This window comes from Canis lupus, chromosome 15, assembly GCF_048164855.1.
Source record: "Canis lupus baileyi chromosome 15, mCanLup2.hap1, whole genome shotgun sequence".
Taxonomy (NCBI): Eukaryota; Metazoa; Chordata; class Mammalia; order Carnivora; family Canidae; genus Canis; species Canis lupus.
This window is the reverse complement of record NC_132852.1, coordinates 60,221,189-60,242,823: the sequence shown is the minus strand read 5'-3', so window position 1 is coordinate 60,242,823 and position 21,635 is coordinate 60,221,189. Positions and strand designations below refer to the sequence as shown.

The following is a 21,635-nucleotide window of genomic DNA, read 5'->3' as shown; positions in this document are numbered from 1 at the left end:
CTCCCCTTTCTTGAGTGAAGGAAGGGTGCTGTTGACCATTTTAGGAAACTGAATTCTGTATTTCACTGATACCATCCTTAATGTGTGGAGTCAAAATTTTGCATTTAAGATTCTACTGTCGTGTCATTTATTTGAGTCTCCAAATATAGTATTCTATTTGATCTTCCTGAGTTTTCCTTAAAGTGAATTTTCTTAAAGAATCTGTCAGAATCTACATACAAGTTCTCTTATGCTACATTTAAGAATTAAAAAGAAGCATTTTTCTCACATCCACATTTCCAACTAGTTCTTCCATATTGATTAAAATCAAGTCCAAAATAGTAATTCACCTCATTACTGCTTCTGCCATCTGAAGGAAAATATTTTTAGCAAGCAAAGACTGTACCAGATATTCAGCTTTTAGAAAAGGCTCTTTAATGGTAGCTGAATAATGGAAGACTCTAACTACTATAACTTGCTTCTGTGCCCTCGTGAAGTAAAGCATCTTTCGTATATTGCTTCAGTACTGCACTCCTAACTTAGCCTTTGTCTTTCTTGTTTTCTTTATCCTAAATTCTCTCCCCTGTGCCTCTTGTCTTGGGTTGATCTTTGAAAAAATAAGCATATACTTTAATATGCATTGTTAGAGGGTTTTCCCCTTGTATTAAATCTATTTTGAGTTCTGTACTTCCATTTATCAGTTCCAGCCACAAAATCTCAGTGCTATTTCTGAGATTGTATTTACCATCTCATATGAAGCTTTATTCTTTTCATTAATACTATGTATATACCTGATAATGGAAGTAGTATTTTTATTTTGACCGTTGAATATTTGGAATCTACCCCAAGTCTCCTCTTCCAGTGTGTTTTGTTATCACGCTTGCTGTCATCCATAACATCTCATTTTCCAGGGTGTTTGGGGGGAGGGGGTGTTGCCTCAATTTCTATTCAAGCTCTATTAATCGTGTTGTCAATTAATAAAGCAAAGAGATATTTCTGACATTCCTGGGAAGTGTGTCTCTTTTCCCAGCTATTTGATATTTGCGACTATGAATCCTATTTCCTAATACCATCTGTGTAGCCAATTTTTTCATTTTTCATATCCTCTTATCTTCTCAGTAGTGATGACTTTCAGCTGAAGTAGGGAAAGAAGATACAATTTATGCTTCCAATGCTTTTTATTTCCAGGCCAGGACTACAAAGTCACTAGAAATGCAAGAGATTTCTTTTCTCACTCATTCTCAATAAATCAACTTCTGTGGGCCAGAATTCACAGGTCTGTTGAGATTTGTCAAGAATTTGGTCAGAACACTGAAGATATAGAAGCAAGCACAAGGAGTTCTCAGTATTTGTAAACAAGATTAGAATGATCACCATCTGAATATGAGGTCATTAAAAATCTATAAATAGGATTAACCCTCTCCTCCACACACAACCTAAAAGATGATTTGAATATTTTATTCAGTGAGACTAGATGCTTATCTTTGATGGAAATATCCATCACGGCTTCCATTTCTCCTTAAGAAAAAATGTAACTAATATGAGACATACTCATGTATATTTAAAATGTCATCAGACCTAAAGAACAGCAATTTATGTGCAATCTGAAGAATGGATAACTTATGTTTCCAGTGTCAAGAGTTTGTCAGGTCTTTAGGTTCTCTCAATGTTCAGAGGAGAGAATATTCTTATGCTTCATGCAGGTTAATAAAATGAACAAAGATTTGGATACCAAATTTGAAAAATCTAACACCCCCCAACACTCTTCTTTCCCAGTTTTATTGAGGAAGAATTGACATACAATAAACTATACATATTTGAAGTATTCAATTTGATGCGTTTGACTCCTATGTACACCCATGAAGCCATCACTATAATCAAGATGGTAAACATATCCAGCATTGTAAAAGTTTCCTTGTGTTCTTTTTTTAAAAAGATTTATTTATTTATTTATGATAGACACACAGAGAGAGAGAGAGAGAGAGAGAGAGGGAGAGAGGGAGAGAGGCAGAGACACAGGCAGAGGGAGAAGCAGGCTCCATGCTGGGAGCCCGACGCGAGATTCGATCCCGGGACTCCAGGATCGCGCCCTGGGCCAAAGGCAGGCGCCAAACCACTGAGCCACCCAGGGATCCCCAGTTTCCTTGTGTTCTTTCATAATTCCTCCCTGTCACCCATGGAGGGATTCACCCCTTGTCTCCCACCCCAGATAATCACAGATCTGCGTCTGAACTATACATTAGTTTTCATTTTCTGGTATTTTACACAAATGGAATCATTATTTATTTTTCGTCTGGCTTCTTTCACTTAGTATAATTGTCTTCATATTCACTCATGTTGCTATTATCAGTATTTCACTCCTTTTTATTACTGAATGATATTCCCTTCTGTGGATATATCTGTTTGTTTATCCCAAACTTTAATTTATAATGGAGACTTCTTCAATGAACTTGTGCCCTTTAATAACTTGGCTGTCGTGAAATCTCTCGTCCCTGGTAAAACTGATCAAATTCCATCTCTGAGGCCACAAAGCTAGGGCAGACTTGGGAAAGATAGAGGGATGGGGGGTGGGAAGGGAGTTTCCTGTGAGGTCAGTGTCCTTAGCCTCCAGACACCCATCTTTCAATCACAACATGTAATTGGGAATTTGTCATTTTTGTTGTAAAAAAAATGTCTGTGTGCTGAGTGTCCTGATGAAGAATCATGAAAAGAAAGATCCATTTCTCTTCTTCCCCACCATAACCCCCTTGCCATTTCAGACCCCTAAGGGGACCTGTACAAAGTCAGTGAAGATTGCCATTGACACAGGATACCGGCACATTGATGGGGCCTACATCTACCAAAATGAGCATGAAGTGGGGGAGGCCATCAGGGAGAAGATAGCTGAAGGAAAGGTGCGGAGGGAGGATATTTTCTACTGTGGAAAGGTAAGATCTTCCCTTCAATCTCTAATTCCTTATATTAATAGTGGATCTGGTGTCACTTTTCTCCCAAAAGAACTCCAAAAAAAGGTGAGTTCTCAACTCCCAAATTTCTCATTCTTGCCCAGAATTTAGGGACTGATTAATTAGCCATTGAAGGTTAAGGCAAATCTCCTTCTTCATACATGGGTATTGATTTAAAACAATATGGGGGGCAGGGCGGGGCAAGGTGGCAGAAGAGTAGGGTCCCCAAATCACCTGTCCCCACCAAATTACCTAGAAAGCCTTCAAATCATCCTGAAAATCTATGAATTCGGCCTGAGATTTAAAGAGAGACCAGCTGGAACACTACAGTGAGAAGAGTTCGCACTTCTACCAAGGTAGGAAGACGGGGGGGCGGGGGGGGGGGCGGGGGGAGATAAAGAAACAAAAGGCCTCCAAGGGGGAGGGGCCCCGCGAGGAGCCGAGCTGAGGCCGGGGCGAGTGTCCCCAGGACAGGAGAGCCCCGTCCTGGAGGAGCAGGAGCTGCACCAACCTTCCCGGCGGAAAGGGGCTCGCGGGGAGGTGGCGCAGGACCCAGGAGGGCGGGGATGCCCTCGGGCTCCCGGGGACACTAACAGACACCTGCGCCCCGGGGAGTGCGCCGAGCTCCCTAAGGGCTGCAGCGGCGCACGGGGGACCCGGAGCAGCTCGGGGGGCTCGGGGGCGGCTCCGCGGAGGGGGCTGCGGGGCGGGAGCAGCTCGGGGGGCTCGGGGGCGGCTCCGCGGAGGGGGCTGCGGGGCGGGAGCAGCTCGGGGGGGCTCGGGGGGGGCCTCCACGGAGGGGGCTGCGGGGCGGGAGCAGCTCGGGGGGCTCGGGGGCGGCTCCGCGGAGAGGGCTGCGGGGAGGGAGCGCGAATCCACCAGGGCAGGCTCCGGAGCACAGGGCGCCGGGACACAGCCCAGGATCCGGCCTGCCCCGGGACAGGCAGAGGCCGGGAGGGCCCAGGACAGCGAGGACGCTCCTGCCCCAGCTGAGCAGATCAGCGGCCCCGCCCCGGAGCCTCCAGGCCCTGCAGACCGAGTTCCTGCCGGAGCTACTGCGGGGGCTGACTCCAGGTTTCCAGAGCTGCCGCAGCCACTGCGGGTGTTCCTCCTGGGGCCTCACGGGGTAAACAACCCCCACTGAGCCCTGCACCAGGCAGGGGCAGAGCAGCTCCCCCAAGTGCTAACACCTGAAAATCAGCACAACAGGCGCCTCCCCCAGAAGACCAGCTAGACTGACTGACAACTTCCAGGGGAAGCCAAGGGACTTAAAGTACACAGAATCAGAGGATACTCCCCCGTGGTTCTTTTTTTTTTTCTTTTTGATTTCTGTTTGCTTCCCCCACCCTTTTTTCCCTTTCATTCTTTTTCTTTCTCTTTCTCTGTTTCTTCTCTTTTTTTCTTCCTTTTTTCTTTTTTCTTTTTCTCTTTTCTTTCCTTCTTTCTCTTTTTCTCCTTTTCCCAATACAACTTGTTTTTGGCCACTCTGCACTGAGCAAAATGACTAGAGGGAAAACCTCACCTCAAAAGAAAGAACCAGAAACAGTCCTCTCTCCCACAGAGTTACAAAATCTGGATTACAATTCAATGTCAGAAAGCCAATTCAGAAGCACTATTATACAGCTACTAGTGGCTCTAGAAAAAAGCATAAAGGACTCAAGAGACTTCATGACTGCAGAATTTAGATCCAATCAGGCAGAAATTAAAAATCAATTGAATGAGATGCAATCCAAACTAGAAGTCCTAACGACGAGGGTTAACGAGGTGGAAGAACGAGTGAGTGACATAGAAGACAAGTTGATGGCAAAGAGGGAAACTGAGGAAAAAAGAGACACAATTAAAAGACCATGAGGTTAGATTAAGGGAAATAAACGACAGCCTGAGGAAGAAAAACCTACATTTAATTGGGGTTCCCGAGGGCGCCGAAAGGGCCAGAGGGCCAGAATATGTATTTGAACAAATCATAGCTGAAAACTTTCCTAATCTGGGAAGGGAAACAGGCATTCAGATCCAGAAAATAGAGAGATCCCCCCCCTAAAATCAGTAAAAACCGTTCAACACCTCGACATCTAATAGTGAAGCTTGTGAATTCCAAAGATAAAGAGAAGATCCTTAAAGCAGCAAGAGACAAGAAATCCCGGACTTTTATGGGGAGGAGTATTAGGGTAACAGCAGACCTCTCCACAGAGACCTGGCAGGCCAGAAAGGGCTGGCAGGATATATTCAGGGTCCTAAATGAGAAGAACATGAAACCAAGAATACTTTATCCAGCAAGGCTCTCATTCAAAATGGAAGGAGAGATAAAGAGCTTCCAAGACAGGCAGGAACTGAAAGAATATGTGACATCCAAACCAGCTCTGCAAGAAATTTTAAGGGGGACTCTTAAAATTCCCCTTTAAGAAGAAATTCAGTGGAACAATCCACAAAAACAGGGACTGAATAGATATCATGATGACACTAAACTCATATCTCTCAATAGTAACTCTGAACGTGAATGGGCTTAATGACCCCATCCAAAGGCGCAGGGGTTCAGACTGGATAAAAAAGCAGGACCCATCTATTTGCTGTCTACAAGAGACTCATTTTAGACAGAAGGACACCTACAGCCTGAAAATAAAAGGTTGGAGAACCATTTACCATTCAAATGGTCCTCAAAAGAAAGCAGGGGTAGCCATCCTTATATCAGATAAACTAAAATTTACCCCGAAGACTGTAGTGAGAGATGAAGAGGGACACTATCTCATACTTAAAGGATCTATCCAACAAGAGGACTTAACAATCATCAATATATATGCCCTGAATGTGGGAGCTGCCAAATATTTAACCAATTAATAACCAAAGTGAAGAAATACTTAGATAATAATACACTTATACTTGGTGACTTCAATCTAGCTCTTTCTACCCTCGATAGGTCCTCTAAGCACAACATCTCCAAAGAAACGAGAGCTTTAAATGATACACTGGACCAGATGGATTTCACAGATATCTACAGAACTTTACATCCAAACTCAACTGAATACACATTCTTCTCAAGCGCACATGGAACTTTCTCCAAAATAGACCACATACTGGGTCACAAATCAGGTCTGAACCGATACCAAAAGATTGGGATCGTCCCCTGCATATTCTCAGACCATAATGCCTTGAAATTAGAACTAAATCACAACAAGAAGTTTGGAAGGACCTCAAACACGTGGAGGTTAAGGACCATCCTGCTAAAAGATGAAAGGGTCAACCAGGAAATTAAGGAAGAATGAAAAAGATTCATGGAAACTAATGAGAATGAAGATACAACCGTTCAAAATCTTTGGGATGCAGCAAAAGCAGTCCTAAGGGGGAAATACATCGCAATACAAGCATCCATTCAAAAACTGGAAAGAACTCAAATACAAAAGCTAACCTTACACATAAAGGAGCTAGAGAATAAACAGCAGATTGACCCCACGCCCAGCAGAAGAAGAGAGTTAATTAAAATTCGAGCAGAACTCAACAAAATCGAGACCAGAAGAACTGTGGAACAGATCAACAGAACCAGGAGTTGGTTATTTGAAAGAGTTAAGAAGATAGATAAACCATTAGCCAGCCTTATTAAAAAGAAGAGAGAGAAGACTCAAATTAATAAAATCATGAATGAGAAAGGAGAGATCACTACCAACACCAAGGAAACACAAGCGATTTTAAAAACATATTATGAACAGCTATACGCCAATAAATTAGGCAATCTAGAAAAAATGGACGCATTCCTGGAAAGCCACAAACTACCAAAAGTGGAACAGAAAGAAATAGAAAACCTGAACAGGCCAATAACCAGGGAGGAAATTGAAGCAGTCATCAAAAACCTCCCAAGACACAAGAGTCCAGGGCCAGATGGCTTCCCAGGGGAATTCTATCAAACGTTTAAAGAAGAAACCATACCTATTCTACTAAAGCTGTTTGGAAAGATAGAAAGAGATGGAGTACTTCCAAATTCGTTCAATGAGGCCAGCATCACCTTAATTCCAAAACCAGACAAAGACCCCACCAAAAAGGGGAATTACAGAGCAATATCCCTGATGAACATGGATGCAAAAATTCTCAACAAGATACTAGCCAATAGGATCCAACAGCACATTAAGAAAATTATTCACCATGACCAAGTAGGATTTATCCCCGGGACACAAGGCTGGTTCAACACTCGTAAAACAATCAATGTGATTCATCACATCAGCAAGAGAAAAACCAAGAACCATATGATCCTCTCATTAGATGCAGAGAAAGCATTTGACAAAATACAGCACCCATTCCTGATCAAAACTCTTCAGAGTGTAGGGATAGAGGTTACTTTCCTTGACATCTTAAAAGCCATCTATGAAAAGCCCACAGCAAATATCATTCTCAATGGGGAAGCAGTGGGAGCCTTTCCCCTAAGATCAGGAACAAGACAGGGATGTCCACTCTCACCACTGCTATTCAACATAGTACTGGAAGTCCTAGCCTCAGCAATCAGACAACAAAAAGACATTAAAGGCATTCAAATTGGCAAAGAAGAAGTCAAACTCTCCCTCTTCGCTGATGACATGATACTCTACATAGAAAACCCAAAAGCCTCCACCCCAATATTGCTAGAACTCATACAGCAATTCGGTAGTGTGGCAGGATACAAAATCAATGCCCAGAAATCAGTGGCATTTCTATACACTAACAATGAGGCTGAAGAAAGAGAAATTAAGGAGTCAATCCCATTTACAATTGCACCCAAAAGCATAAGATACCTAGGAATAAACCTCACCAAAGAGGTAAAAGATCTATACCCTAAAAACTATAGAACACTTCTGAAAGAAATTGAGGAAGACACAAAGAGATGGAAAAATATTCCATGCTCATGGATTGGCAGAATTAATATTGTGAAAATGTCAATGTTACCCAGGCAATGTACACGTTTAATGCAATCCCTATCAAAATACCATGGACTTTCTTCAGAGAGTTAGAACAAATTATTTTAAGATTTGTGTGGAAGCAGAAAAGACCCCGAATAGCCAGGAGAATTTTAAAAAAGAAAACCATAGCTGGGGGCATCACAATGCCAGATTTCAGGTTGTACTACAAAGCTGTGGTCATCAAGACAGTGTGGTACTGGCACAAAAACAGACACATAGATCAGTGGAACAGAATAGAGAACCCAGAAGTGGACCCTGAACTTCATGGTCAACTAATACTCGATAAAGGAGGAAAAACTATCCACTGGAAGAAAGACAGTCTCTTCAATAAATGGTGCTGGGAAAATTGGACATCCACATGCAGAAGAATGAAACTAGACCACTCTCTTGCACCATACACAAAGATAAACTCAAAATGGATGAAAGATCTAAATGTGAGACAAGATTCCATCAAAATCCTAGAGAAGAACACAGGCAACAGTAACTTCTTGCAAGATACATCCACGAAGGCAAAAAAAGCAAAAGCAAAAATGAACTATTGGGACTTCATCAAGATAAGAAGCTTTTGCACAGCAAAGGATACAGTCCACAAAACTAAAAGACAACCTACAGAATGGGAGAAGATATTTGCAAATGACGTATCAGATAAAGGGCTAGTTTCCAAGATCTATAAAGAACTTCTTAAACTCAACACCAAAGAAACAAACAATCCAATCATGAAATGGGCAAAAGACATGAAGAGAAATCTCACAGAGGAAGACATAGACAAGGCCAACATGCACATGAGAAAATGCTCCGCATCACTTGCCATCAGGGAAATACAAATCAAAACCACAATGAGATCCCACCTCACACCAGTGAGAATGGGGCAAATTAACAAGACAGGAAACCACAAATGTTGGAGGGGATGCGGAGAAAAGGGAAGACTCTTACACTGTTGGTGGGAATGTGAACTGGTGCTGCCACTGTGGAAAACTGTGTGGAGCTTCCTCAAAGAGTTAAAAATAGACCTGCCCTATGATCCAGCAATTGCACTGTTGGGGATTTACCCCAATGATTCGGATGCAATGAAACGCCGGGACACCTGCACCCCAATGTTTCTAGCAGCAATGTCCACAATAGCCAAACTGTGGAAGGAGCCTCGGTGTCCATCGAAAGATGATGGATAAAGAAGATGTGGTTTATGTATACAATGGAATATTCCTCAGCCATTAGAAACGACAAATACCCACCATTTGCTTCAACGTGGATGGAACTGGAGGGTATGATGCTGAGTGAAATGCGTCAATCGGAGAAGGACAAACAGTGTATGTTCTCATTCATGTGGGGAATATAAATAATAGTGAAAGGGAATATAAGGGAAGGGAGAAGAAATGTGTGGGAAATATCAGAAAAGGAGACAGAACATGAGAGACTCCTAACTCTGGGAAACGAACTAGGGGTGGTGGAAGGGGAGGAGGGCGGGGGTGGGGGTGAATGGGTGACGGGCACTGAGGGGGGCACTTGACGGGATGAGCACTGGGTGTTATTCTGTATGTTGGTAAATTGAGCACGAATAAAAATTATTTTATTAAAAATAAATAAATAAATAAATAAATAAATAAATAAATAAATAAAACAATATGGGGGGCAGCCCGGGTGGCTCAGCGGTTTAGCTCCACCTTCAGCCCAGGGCGTGATCCTGGAGACCCAGGATCGAGTCCCATGTTGGGCTCCCTACATGGAGCCTGCTTCTCCCTCTGCCTGTGTCTCTGCCTCTCTCTGTGTGTGTGTCTCTCATGAATAAATAAAATAAGTAAAATCTTAAAAAAAAAATGTTAAGACAATATGGGAAGAACAAATCTACAGAGCAGAAAAATTGAGGAGCAGAGGCAAGACAGAAGTTGGTTCATATTACATAAGCATTTGCCAAAGCTTTCTTTAAGAGGGCAGATTTCTGGGATCCCGGTTTGGCGCCTGCCTTTGGCCCAGGGCGGGATCCTGGAGATCCGGGATCGATTCCCACGTCAGGCTCCCGGTACATGGAGCCTGTTTCTCCCTCTGCCTGTGTCTCTGCCTCTCTCTCTCTCTCTCTCTCTCTGTGTGACTATCATAAATAAATAAAAATGTAAAAAAATTTAAAAAAAAATAAAAGGGCAGACTTCTTTTTCTTTTCTCTATGCCTATTTGTCCATAGATTGCTATTTTTTTAAATTGAGCTCCAATTCACGTGCCATAAAGTTCACCAACTTAAACCAGTGGCTTTTTTGTGTATTCACAAGGTTATGTAACCATCTCAACTCCTTTATTCCAGAATGTTTTCATCACTCCAAAAGGAGCCCCATACCCACCAGTAGTCACTCCCCATTTTTCCTTCTCCCCCCAGTCACTGACAACCACTGATCTACTTTCTGTTTTATAGTTTTCCTATTTTGGACATTTCATATGAATTGAATCATACAATATGTGGCCTTTTGTGTCTAGCTTCTTTTACTTAGTATAACATTTTTTTAGGTTTATTCATGTTATAGCATGTATGAGAATTTCATTTTCTTTCTATGGCCAAATAATGCTCTATTGCATGGATATACGATGTTTATATCACTACATTTTGAGCATTTGAGATTTCCAATATTAGAAATCACTATCCACTGAAGTGCAATGAGAAGGATAAAGCATCATGATTAAAATGCAAGCCAGTGGGAATATAGGATGTATATTTACAGGCAGCTTTGCAGAAATAAAGCTGTACAACTTTGGAGAACATGTAATACAATTCTCCTGAGTGTTCTAAAAGAAAACAAGATACTGCTTCTAACTTCATCCATTTCCCATACACCGCCCCCTTCCTCCCAGCTCCCCATCCAGGCTCCTTGCCAAGCTCCCTAGGTGTTTGTAGTTCCCCAACTCCCCAGCCACTTATGGATTATGATTCCAAGGGGCCACATATCACCACTATCCCAAAATATCAGCCTGAAGCTTTTTCCTTTATTATAGCTTTATAATTCTGATTCCTTAAGATTTTATTATTACACAGTCTCTCCTTAGAGCAAACACCAAATCTTAACCTGCTGCTCCCAAAATATTTCTGGGGAAGAAAAATATTGAACTCAGATCCTGAGAACTTAGGCCAAAGCAGCCTGCCCAAAGTTAGAAGTATTTTTGAAGACTTATGTCTTGTCCTAAAATTTTTTTTAGACTTTTATATTTTTCCCCATAATATAAACTCATTTGTTTCATTTTGTTTCAGTGTAAAAATTAGATTCTAAGTTACCACCAAGGAAACTAAACCGAAAACCTTTTCTTCTCATCTACTCTGGTAAACAGTTGAAGCTATTGCGATATCTATCATGTTGGAAAATTTGAACCAAATTAAGTCATCTAGGGATCCCTGGGTGGCACAGCGGTTTGGCGCCTGCCTTTGGCCCAGGGCTTGATCCTGGAGACCCGGGATCGAATCCCATGTCGGGCTCCCGGTGCATGGAGCCTGCTTATCCCTCTGCCTGTGTCTCTGCCTCTCTCTCTCTCTCTCTCTGTGTGTGACTATCATAAATAAATAAATAAATTTTTTTAAAACAAATTAAGTCATCTAGTTCATAAAGTTGCTATGAGTTAACATTTACAAAGCACTTAAACATAGTACCTGGCACAGAGCTAGGACGATATGTGTTTGTTGAATAAAAATAAATTAAAATGTGTAAAACAATTTTCAGCTAGATGGGATGGCAGCAATAACTCACCAAGAGGGCCTACAGTAATGATAAAAACATATTTTTCCACTACTCTTTTCACTGTGTTTTCTCTTCTTTATGCATTGAAGGCAAGAAAAAATTATTGTCCAATGTACAGAAAAATCTAATTTTATCAATTTTACTTTCCCTAACTTGTGACAAAAAGGGTACAGAAATTCAAGATTTTTTCCCAAAAACACTTTGAACAAATTTGATGCTCCAAGGAGTTGTATTACTTTATCCCAAGGCTCTGAGGATCCCTCAGTACCCTGTGCTTAAAAGACTTTAAGGGTACACTTGCTTCAGTTTGACAATGTAAACCTTAATCTTTCATTACCTAACACTTTAGAGATTGTCTAATTTCATTTTTTTCATTAAGCTAAATTTCTTATTTTTTCCAGCTTTATTGAGATATCATCAACATATGACATTTTGCAAGCTTAAGGTGTACACCATGTTGACTTGATACACTAATGTATTACAAAATGATTACAACACCATAGTATTGGCTAACATCTCTATCATATCAAAAAATTGCCATTTCCTTTTGGTGGTGAGGACATTTAAGATCTATTCCCTCAGCAACTTTTAATTATAATCACTATGCTTCATATTAGATCCCCAGAATTTATTCATCTTATAACTGGAATTTGGTACTGTTTGACGAATATCTCCCCATTTTCATCTGTGGATAGCTAATTATTGGAAGATGAAGCTGGGGTCTCCCACACCACCATTTTGGTGACATTATCAGTTTAGCCAGAGAGCCAGTAATTTCTTGGTAGGAATTGGCAGAGTTTCCCTGGGGTCTCAGTAGGACCAAATGAGAACAAAGCAGCAAAAAAAGGAAATCTAAACATTTGCAATAATTAAAGTTTTCCCAGCTTCTGCACCACCTGTCACAAGGTGAAGGATCCAGTGAAGTCACTCACCTAACCATATTTCTTGTCCCGCTAAAGCACACCTTTTATCAGACTGTCATGAAAATGCAATGCTGAAGCCAGCTAGTCAGATAATGTTCCCACCTACACAATAAGGAAAAGTGAAAGTGCTGAGGGTCAATTCAGAAATTAGCAGGGAGCAGGGCAAGACTTTGTCACCAAACTAGGTACTCTATACTTCAGATGGATCTTCCAGTCTCTGGTACTGTATTTGGATAAAGTATACTCTGGGTGTCAGGAGTTGTTTGAGCTCATCCTATACTCAGATGATACTGCAGCGTAAGCATATTTTTGTAAAATGAAATGAATGAATAATGTATATGAGTGCTTTGTTAAGGGTTGTATTATTGTAAAAAAAAAAAAAGTGCAGATGTTAGTTAACTATCACCTTTTATTCTTTCAGCTGTGGGCTACAAAGCATGACCCAGAGATGGTCCGCCCAACCCTGGAGAAGACACTTAGCGTCCTCCAGCTAGATTATGTGGATCTTTACATCATTGAAATACCCATGGCTTTCAAGGTGAGCTCAGATGCCTAAAGTTAGGTCTCTGCTCTTAGGCAACCATGAGCCAGCAGCTGTGTGTGAAGCTATGAAGCTAGTTCATTATTTATCACCGTAGAGTGGTAAGGTGTTCTGTTATTATAAATCAGATAGTACTGACCAATTCCAATGCCTATAGAGATTATATATAACAGACTCAGACCTGGAACCCTAGTTTTTGATTCATAATCCAATGTACTTGCTATTATATCTTGTCTTTAACTATAGTTTAAACTCTCCCCACCAAACCAACGTGTAGTCCCCCAACTATACTCTACATTTTAGTTACCTGGCATTCAGACACATCCTTCTTCCTGTTTACAAAGTCATGAAAATGTCACTGCAGAACATAATGCAACATAATATATGCAACTGAAAACTTACTCATCCTCCATCCCCTCCAAAAAAGAAATAACCCAAAGAATAGTCAGGTTCTTGGAGCTAGATCAAGGGCAGGGGATCTATGTAATATCTATTCCTCTAGTTCAAATTCACTACCTTTTTGAACTTTCTCAATCTATGGACTTGTTTATTTAACCAGCAACAAACAACACACCTATATGTATATATACACTGCTAAAGAGCAGTCACTGCTTTAAAATTTCATTGAGGGAAGGAGAAATTGAACAATGAAATTGGCTACTTGTTCACAAGGTAAATCAGATTCTGCTGCTAGTCATAAAGAACAAAGACTCTACCATTACAGTGGCCAGAATTCCTTTATGTGACCAACCTGGCTGCCCCTATTCTTTTCTCTGGAAATACTTTCCTTGTTGGCTTTCCTCTGTAGTCACATCCAAGATGGGCTTTGGGAAAGATTTCCCTTTTGCATCCTACTTCATGTAGATAGAAGTTTGGAGACTTCACAATGGCCTTGGTAATCATAGGCTTTTACTGGTCAGGTTGAGATTTAATGGACAAGGCAATATCCCTTAAAATGTAATAAGCTTTCAGTAAATTTACATTCAGTCAGGTCCATGAATGAGTAATTAAAACTAAAAATCTAATAGGGTCACATTTCTTATATCTAATCCGTGGCCTATGGTTTCTGTCTCTTAGTAAAGAAGCTTCTTGTTTCATTCATCTGCCTCACGTTTAGCTTACTGACCTCCATCTGATTGGAAATACTATAAAACGGGGGCACCTGGTAGCTCAGTCCGTTAAGCATCTGCCTTTGGCTCAGGTCATGATCCCAGTGTCCTGGTATCAAGCCCCACATTAGGCTCTCTGCTCAGCAAGGAGTCTGCTCCTTCCTCTCCCTCTGCCTACAGCACCCCCTGCTTGTTCTCTTTCTCTCTTTGTCAAATACATAAATAAAATCTTAAGAAAGAAAGAAAGAAAGAAAGAAAGAAAGAAAGAAAGAAAGAAAGAAAGAAAGAAAGAAAGAAAGAAAAAGAAAAAGGAAGGAAGGAAGGAAAGAAAGAAAAGAAAAGAAAAGAAAAGAAAAGAAAAGAAAAAAATACTATAAAACAGGCAGGCACAGTTAATGTGTTCCTTATACCCAGTCTGCAATTCATTGGATGCCCCTTTGTCTAGTAGGGCATCTGTGGCCTGAGATCTTATCTTTAAAGACAACCAGCATTCTCATAAAGTCCAATACTACTTCCCTCTAGGATTCTTACCTTCCTTTCTTGGCTGTCACTAATTTATCTATCTCCAGAAGGCTCAGATATGAACTTCTGTCATTTTGGATGACATCCAGAAGTACGAAGTACCCATTTTAATAAAATGTCATGGGCAGCCCTGGTGGTGCAGTGGTTAAGCACCACCTGCAGCCCAGGGTGTGATCCTGGAGACCCGGGATCGAGTCCCACGTTGGGCTCCTGCATGGAGCCTGCTTCTCCTTCTGCCTGTGTCTCTGCCTCTCTCTCTCTCTGTCTCTTGTGAATAAATAAATCAAATCTTTTAAAAAATAAATAAAATAAAATAAAATAAAATAAAATGTCATCTTACCTCTTGTTTTACAAGCCCAGTAGCAACAAACCTCTTTCAACACATGCCTGAAGACTACAAAATGGCCAGAAAATTCTAATACCTAGTGGTTTTCTACTATGTTCCCTAAAGCTCCACCATTAGTAGGCCTATTTGTCTGAGACTCAAGACAACAATTTAACAGATTCTATGCTCTTGCAGAGCAAGGATTGCCAATTCTCAGCTGGAGGGGGGATACTTCTCACTGTCCACTATCCCATGTTGACCTAACCAACTTCTCATTACTTGCCATACCCCAAAATCTTTGAATTAGTCAGAACTTGTTTTTATAAATGGCAGAAATCCAACTCAAGTTGATGTTAGCTAAAAAGGGAGCCAGGAATTCCAAGGGATATCTAATTCAGGCACAGCTGGATCCAGAAATTCAAACTATGTATCTGGCCCTCTATCTCTGGTTTGGTTGGCTTCGTCCTCAAAAATCCTTTTCTGTTTGATGGCAAAATGGCCATTTACATGCATGCCAAGCCTACATTGTCAACACAACATGACAATTCAGAGAAAGAGAGAACACACATTAAACCTCACAGAGAAATATTGACTAGCCTTCCTTAGGTCATGTACCTGTTACTGACTAACCTTTGCAAAAGGCCAAATTGGGGACTGACTGACATCTTTGACCAAGAATAAGAGCTGGGTCAACCCACCCAAAAAACATGGAAAGGGCTCCTTCAGAGGAGACAGCACAAGTATGATAGAAAACAAAATAACAGATTTCTACTGTAATTAATTAGAGGCCACTTAGCATAGTGATAAAGATCATGGGTTCCAGAAGCAGGCTGCCTAGTTTGAATCCCAGCTCTGTCACATACAAGCCAGATGACTTGGTCAGGTTATTATCTGATCTTTTCCATATAGTCTTAACATAGTAGAGTGGACAAAGTCTGCATGGGCTTTGGAGTCACACAGATGAGGGACTTATTTTCAGCTTTACTACTTACTAGCAATAATCACTTTGATCTTTTTTTGTTGTTGTTCTTTCTGAACTTCAATTTCATTATCAGTAAAATGGAGACAATAGCAACTAACTTGACAAATGTTGCGAGGAGTCATTAAGATTATATATGTGAAATTACAGGCACAATATCTGACATTTTATAGATAATATTCTGAAATGTTTAGGTAGAAGGGAACCTTAGTATAAGATATCCCAATAACCTAATTTCACAGAAGAGAAAGTTGAGGCCCCAAACAAGGAAGTAACTCACTCAGGTTTAAAGTCCATTAGAACAGGACCACAAGGTGGGCTCCCTGATGCCAACCCCATAACACTGCCCCTCTGTTTTGTCCTCATGAACCTAGCAATCCCAATACCCTGTGGACTACAGTGATTTTTTAATTTCAGGTTCTTGGGTGTTATAACCTCAGCCCTCATCCTCACACAACTAACTTCACTCATATTCAAAGAGTAGATTTCTACACTTAACTCTTAAAGATTTGGAAAAAACCTATGTCTAAAAGTGAGAAAATGAAATTTACTTTTCTGTGGCTGACCGATGATGTGTAAAATCTTTTCGGGAAAGGTAAACAGAAAATTTCCACTCCTATTCTTAGATGGGGCCAAGGCTCAAGGATACAGAGAGAAGGTAAAATTTTTAACAGTGAAAAATGACACAGTATAAAGACATTGCTTCCCAAATGAACCTGTAATTCCTATAATTGAGAAATCAATCTTCAAAGCCAAAATATCGCATGCTTTTTAAAAAATATTTTATTTATTTATTCATGAGAGACACACAGAAAGAGAGAGACAGAGACACAGGCAGAGGGAGAAGCAGGCTCCATGCAGGGAGCCCGACATGGGACTCAACCTGGGGTCTTCAGGATCACAACCTGGCCTGAAGGTGGCACTCAACTGCTGAGCCACCCAGGCTGCCCTCTCCTGATTTTTTTTTAACAAGAAACCTTTCTTGCTAAAACATTTTAGCACTTTATTATTTTTTGAATGTCAATTTAACAAGCAGACACAATTTCAGAACAACAAAATACCAAAAAATCACAAGACATTTTTAAGGATTTTTTAAGAGATTTTATTTTAGAGAAGAAAGCACAAGCGTTGGGGGGCAGAGGGAGAAGGAAAGAAAATTTCAAGCTGACTCCATGCTGAGCACAGAGACAGATGCAGGCCTCCATTCCAGACTCCTATGATCATGACCTGAGCTGAAAATGAGCATGACGCTTGACTGATTCCACCACCCAGGCACCCCACAATAAAACATTTTTGAAAGATGAAGTTACTGCTGAGCAGGAATGAGAGTCAATATCATGGGTTTTTAGAGGGTTGGATTATTCCAGCAATGGCCTACACTAAAGAGAAAGAACAGAGGATAAAGACAATGGTTTTATCAGGATGAATGGACTAGTAAAGTAGACACAGCAGAAGCCTAAGGGAGGCATCATGGAAATATTTAACATGGGTGCAGGCTTGATAAGGACTTAATTAAAATATGTAGAGGTAAAAATTATTTAGCAGAGTTCAGAATTGAGGCATAAAGCCATTTCTGAACAGAGGTAAAACTAGGATATGCAAAAGGCAAGAAATATGGAGGAAGACTGGAGTGAAAATGTGGGTCATAAGTGTTGAGAGGTTAAAAAGCTTAGAAATCAGAGATAGAAAGGGCAATTAACATGAGTGATTATGGGACATCAAGGGGAGAGGAGCCCTTTTCCCCGCTCTCACTCATTGAGACAGGCAGAATTGAGAAGAAATTATTTTCACTAAAGAGGACAATGAAGAAAATGTTATCACCAGGGGAAGTTTCATTCAGGTGAAATGGCAGAAGGAAAATTTTTTAAATATTTAAGAATATAATTGACTTTGTCCAAATGCTTGATTTTCAACAAAAAAAATTATCACGGTCTACAGACTTCCATGCTATCATCCACATCTAAAAGACACTTTGTCCCCATGTTATTTGATCTGTTTCAATACAGATGACTACTACCTTTTTCTTTAAACATTTTCAGCTTATGGTTCTATTGTATCACCCTCTCCAGATGCTTTGACAGCATCTTCCCTGCCAACGTCCAAACGCCATTATGCCCAGTACTCTATCCTCAATATTGTCTTACTGAGCCACACTTTCTCTACAAGTGATCCCATGGATTGAATACCACTTTATGTGCTGATCCCTCCCAAATTTGTCTGCAACCAAGACTTCTCTCTGAGCCTCTCTCAGACTTCTCTGTTCAATTACCTCCTCAAATACCCACTGAATGTGGAAATTGCCATTTCAAACTCAAAATATCCAAAATAAAACTCTTGATTGCTAGCCTAAACTCAGGGAATGATCACCACTAGCCAACCAAGCAGCCTAGAAATCATCTTTTATTTCTCTCTATCCTATTTCCAAGCCCATAAGAGATGTTTTCCATTTTTAGATATAGCGAAAGAGGAAAAATATGAAAGCCAACAGTCAGTCTTAGTTGGAAAAGGATCACCAAAAACCTAGGTTTGATACTGAGATAATTTGTGAAGTAGAAAACAGATGCTAAACTCCTGGAGGTCCCAGAAAGGGAAAGAAAGAGCCACTGGGCAGATTATTCAGAACCAAGAAGTAATGTGCTAAGTTTTCCGTATGTTTAGGGAGTGTTCCATTCATTAGCTACACTTTTTTTAGCTGAAAAACTTCTTTTCACCCTTAAGGATGATCCTTGTTTTCTTATTAGAGTGAAAAATTTGCTATTCTCAGGATGCGTGGGTGGCTCACTGGTTGAGTTTCTGCCTTTGGCTCAGGGCATGATCCCCAGTCTGGGGATCGAGTCCAGTATCAGGCTCCCTCCAAGGAGCTGCTTCTCCCTCTGCCTATGTCTCTGCCTCTCTCTGTGTGTCTCTCATGAATAAATACAATCTTTAAAAAAAATTGCTGTTCTCAACTTTGGGCTTAGGGTTAGATCAAAACGCTGAGCCTAAATATCCTAATTCTCAACTTCTACTCTTTATTTATGAATAATTTTGTTATTAAGTGTTAGAGTGGCTGGTAATGAGGGTGGCAAAGAATTGCACAAAGAGTGGAGCAATAAAGAGGAGAGTTTATTCACTCTCCAAGGGAGGAGAGGAACCCGACATCTAGAAAAGTGTTGGCCCCAAGTTTATGTCAAGCTGGGCCTTTTAAGGAGTTTTGAAGGATGTGAGAGGATTGTAGCTGTACCCATGCGGGAATTGGTGTGTAGAGAGGGGATGAACTCTTAGCCAGGTAGAGCAAGAAATGGCAGGTATATTGGCTCTGTCCAGGGGTTGTCTGAGATGTGGATCGTGGTCAGGCTAGAGAAGAATATATTTTGTGGTTGAAGTTTATTTCTCAAGAATGTAGGGCACCATGCCCTAGAAAAACAGAGTTAGGGCCAAATGCAGACACCTGTTAGTTTTGTCTGTGTCATTGGGGTAGTTGAACAGATTCCTTTTATTATGAGAGAACTTCATGGTTTAAGAACAATAATAAGGGGGCAGCCCAGGTGGCTCAGTGGTTTAGCGCCACCTTCAGCCCCGGGTGTGATCCTGGAGACCCGGGAAAGAGTCCCACGCTTGGCTCCCTGCATGGAGCCTGCTTCTCCCTCTGCCTGTGTTTCTGCCTCTCTCTCTCTCATGAATAAATAAATAAAATCTTTTTAAAAAAATAAAGAACAATAATAATCTGTCAATAAATAAAGGAAAATGAATGCCAGAGTGAGATGAGACTAACATGCCATATTTATTATACATAATTAAAATTGAATTGCTTTCCCAGGCCCAGGGTATATGGTATAATGACAACTCAAATGCCATAATTTTAATTCCCAGATATAAATGAAATAAGTTATACTCATTCTTTTTTATAGCCTGGAGATGAAATCTACCCTAAAGATGAGAATGGCAAATGGTTATATCACAAGTCAAATCTGTGTGCCACTTGGGAGGTAAGTTCAAATGGGCCTCTTTTCTTGAAGACTACATTTTTAAACTGATCTGATTATTTCTGTTCAATTTATAGAGAGATGCAGCCTTTACTCCTAATGTATAGTAATAATTGGAACAGGTATTTCTAATCATAAGCAAAGATGTGTAAAATCCCCATTTCTGTACACTGAAAAATTCTTGATTTTGTTTTGATGGAAAAGAAGAATGCCAAAGAAGAGAGAAGTGTAGAAGGAAAAAGAAAGTAAAGGAAATAAGTTCTAATGTAACCATAAATAGGACTATATCAATGAGATAAAATCACAAATTTTTGAAATTTCTCAAATTGAATTTATGAAAATCAATAATATGATGTTTAAAAGAAACAAACGTAAAGTGATACATGAAAAACTGAAAAATAATTCTGGTTCCAGTTCTGAACAAGCTGATGGCTCCTTCCCCAAAATCATAAGAGTAGGAAAACTGGGGAAAGTAATTAAGGAAACCTATATGGATTCATGTTGGGGGTGAGGGGTGCAGATCTTTCAACTGGTTTGTTTATGAGGTAATATGGCAGCTTTTACCTAGAGTAGAAGGCAACCCAACAAGCTGCAAGAGGATAACATAGGAAAGGACCTTAGAGTTCTTTTTGCTCTTCCTTCTCTCCTCCTGTAGCCTTGGAACAAATATTATCTGCTCCACACATATAGAAACTTAAGACTCATGTTCAGATGTCTTCAGGAATCAAATAAGAATAGCACTGAAATCCCACACTTGTGAGAGACTGAGAAAAAACATAAGTTACTATCTGACCTCTGGCCACCATTTCCCTCCTTCTCCCATTCAAAACTCCAAAGGCTGGGAAATTACACTCTAACAAGTACCTCTTTCTTTCTTTCTTTCTTTCTTTCTTTCTTTCTTTCTTTCTTTCTTTCTTTCTTTCTTTCCTTCTTTCTTTTTAAAGATTTTATTTATTCATTTGAGAGAGACAGAGAGAGCAAGGAGAGCACACCAGCACAAACAAGGGGGAGAGGGAGAAGCAGGCTCCCCAGTGAGCTGGGAGCCCAACATGGGGCTTGATCCCAGGACCCCGGGATCATGACCTGAGCCAAAGGCAGAAGTTCAACTGACTGTGCCACCCAGGCGCCCCTAACATGTACCTCTTTCTAATGGACTTCCCCTCCACCCTCCGTAGGTAATAGATGATTATCTGAATTGCAGAGTTATTTTGAGGGGTGAGAAGCCATTGATTGGGTTTTCTGATGCCTGGGGATCTCCACCCAAGAGACCATACACTCATTCCTGACCTCATTGTAGACGACTAGGTTTGGAGTCACGTGTTCCCTTCCAAAGGACAGTATCCTCAGAAAAAAAATGTGTTAAAACTCCCAATTACAAGGCATTTATTTTATAAAGAAACCGCACATCTCAATTAGAGATCCAAACATAAACAGATGACCAAGAACTTTTAGCTTTTTTAGCCAATTAATATAACAAAGGAGATAAGAAAAGATGCTAGCAATATGAAACAAGAACAAGAATATACTTTTTTTAAAAAGTGAAAATAATACTTAGTAAAGTGTAAAACAATGCAATAAATGGGATTAAAAATAGAATGGATATAAACAAAGAAAAAATTATCAGATTGAAAGATCAGAATGAGGAAACTATCCTCCCCCAAAAAGTGAAGAAGGAAAGGACAAGAAAATGTTTTAAGTATGAAAGAAAGGCTAAGAGTTGT

The 21,635-nt window shown here is 40.5% G+C and overlaps 1 protein-coding gene across 15 annotated transcripts in view; it reads left to right on the top strand.

The window, feature by feature from the left end:
* Positions 1-21,635, top strand: part of LOC140605330 (aldo-keto reductase family 1 member D1) — a 126,795-nt gene that overhangs the window by 78,948 nt on the left and 26,212 nt on the right. For all 15 annotated transcript variants that reach the window (XM_072777620.1, XM_072777621.1, XM_072777619.1 and 12 more), the window contains 3 exons: positions 2,739-2,906; positions 12,895-13,011; positions 19,840-19,917. In XM_072777620.1, coding sequence (XP_072633721.1) covers positions 2,739-2,906; positions 12,895-13,011; positions 19,840-19,917 — 363 coding nt within the window. The remainder of the gene's footprint in view (positions 1-2,738; positions 2,907-12,894; positions 13,012-19,839; positions 19,918-21,635) is intronic.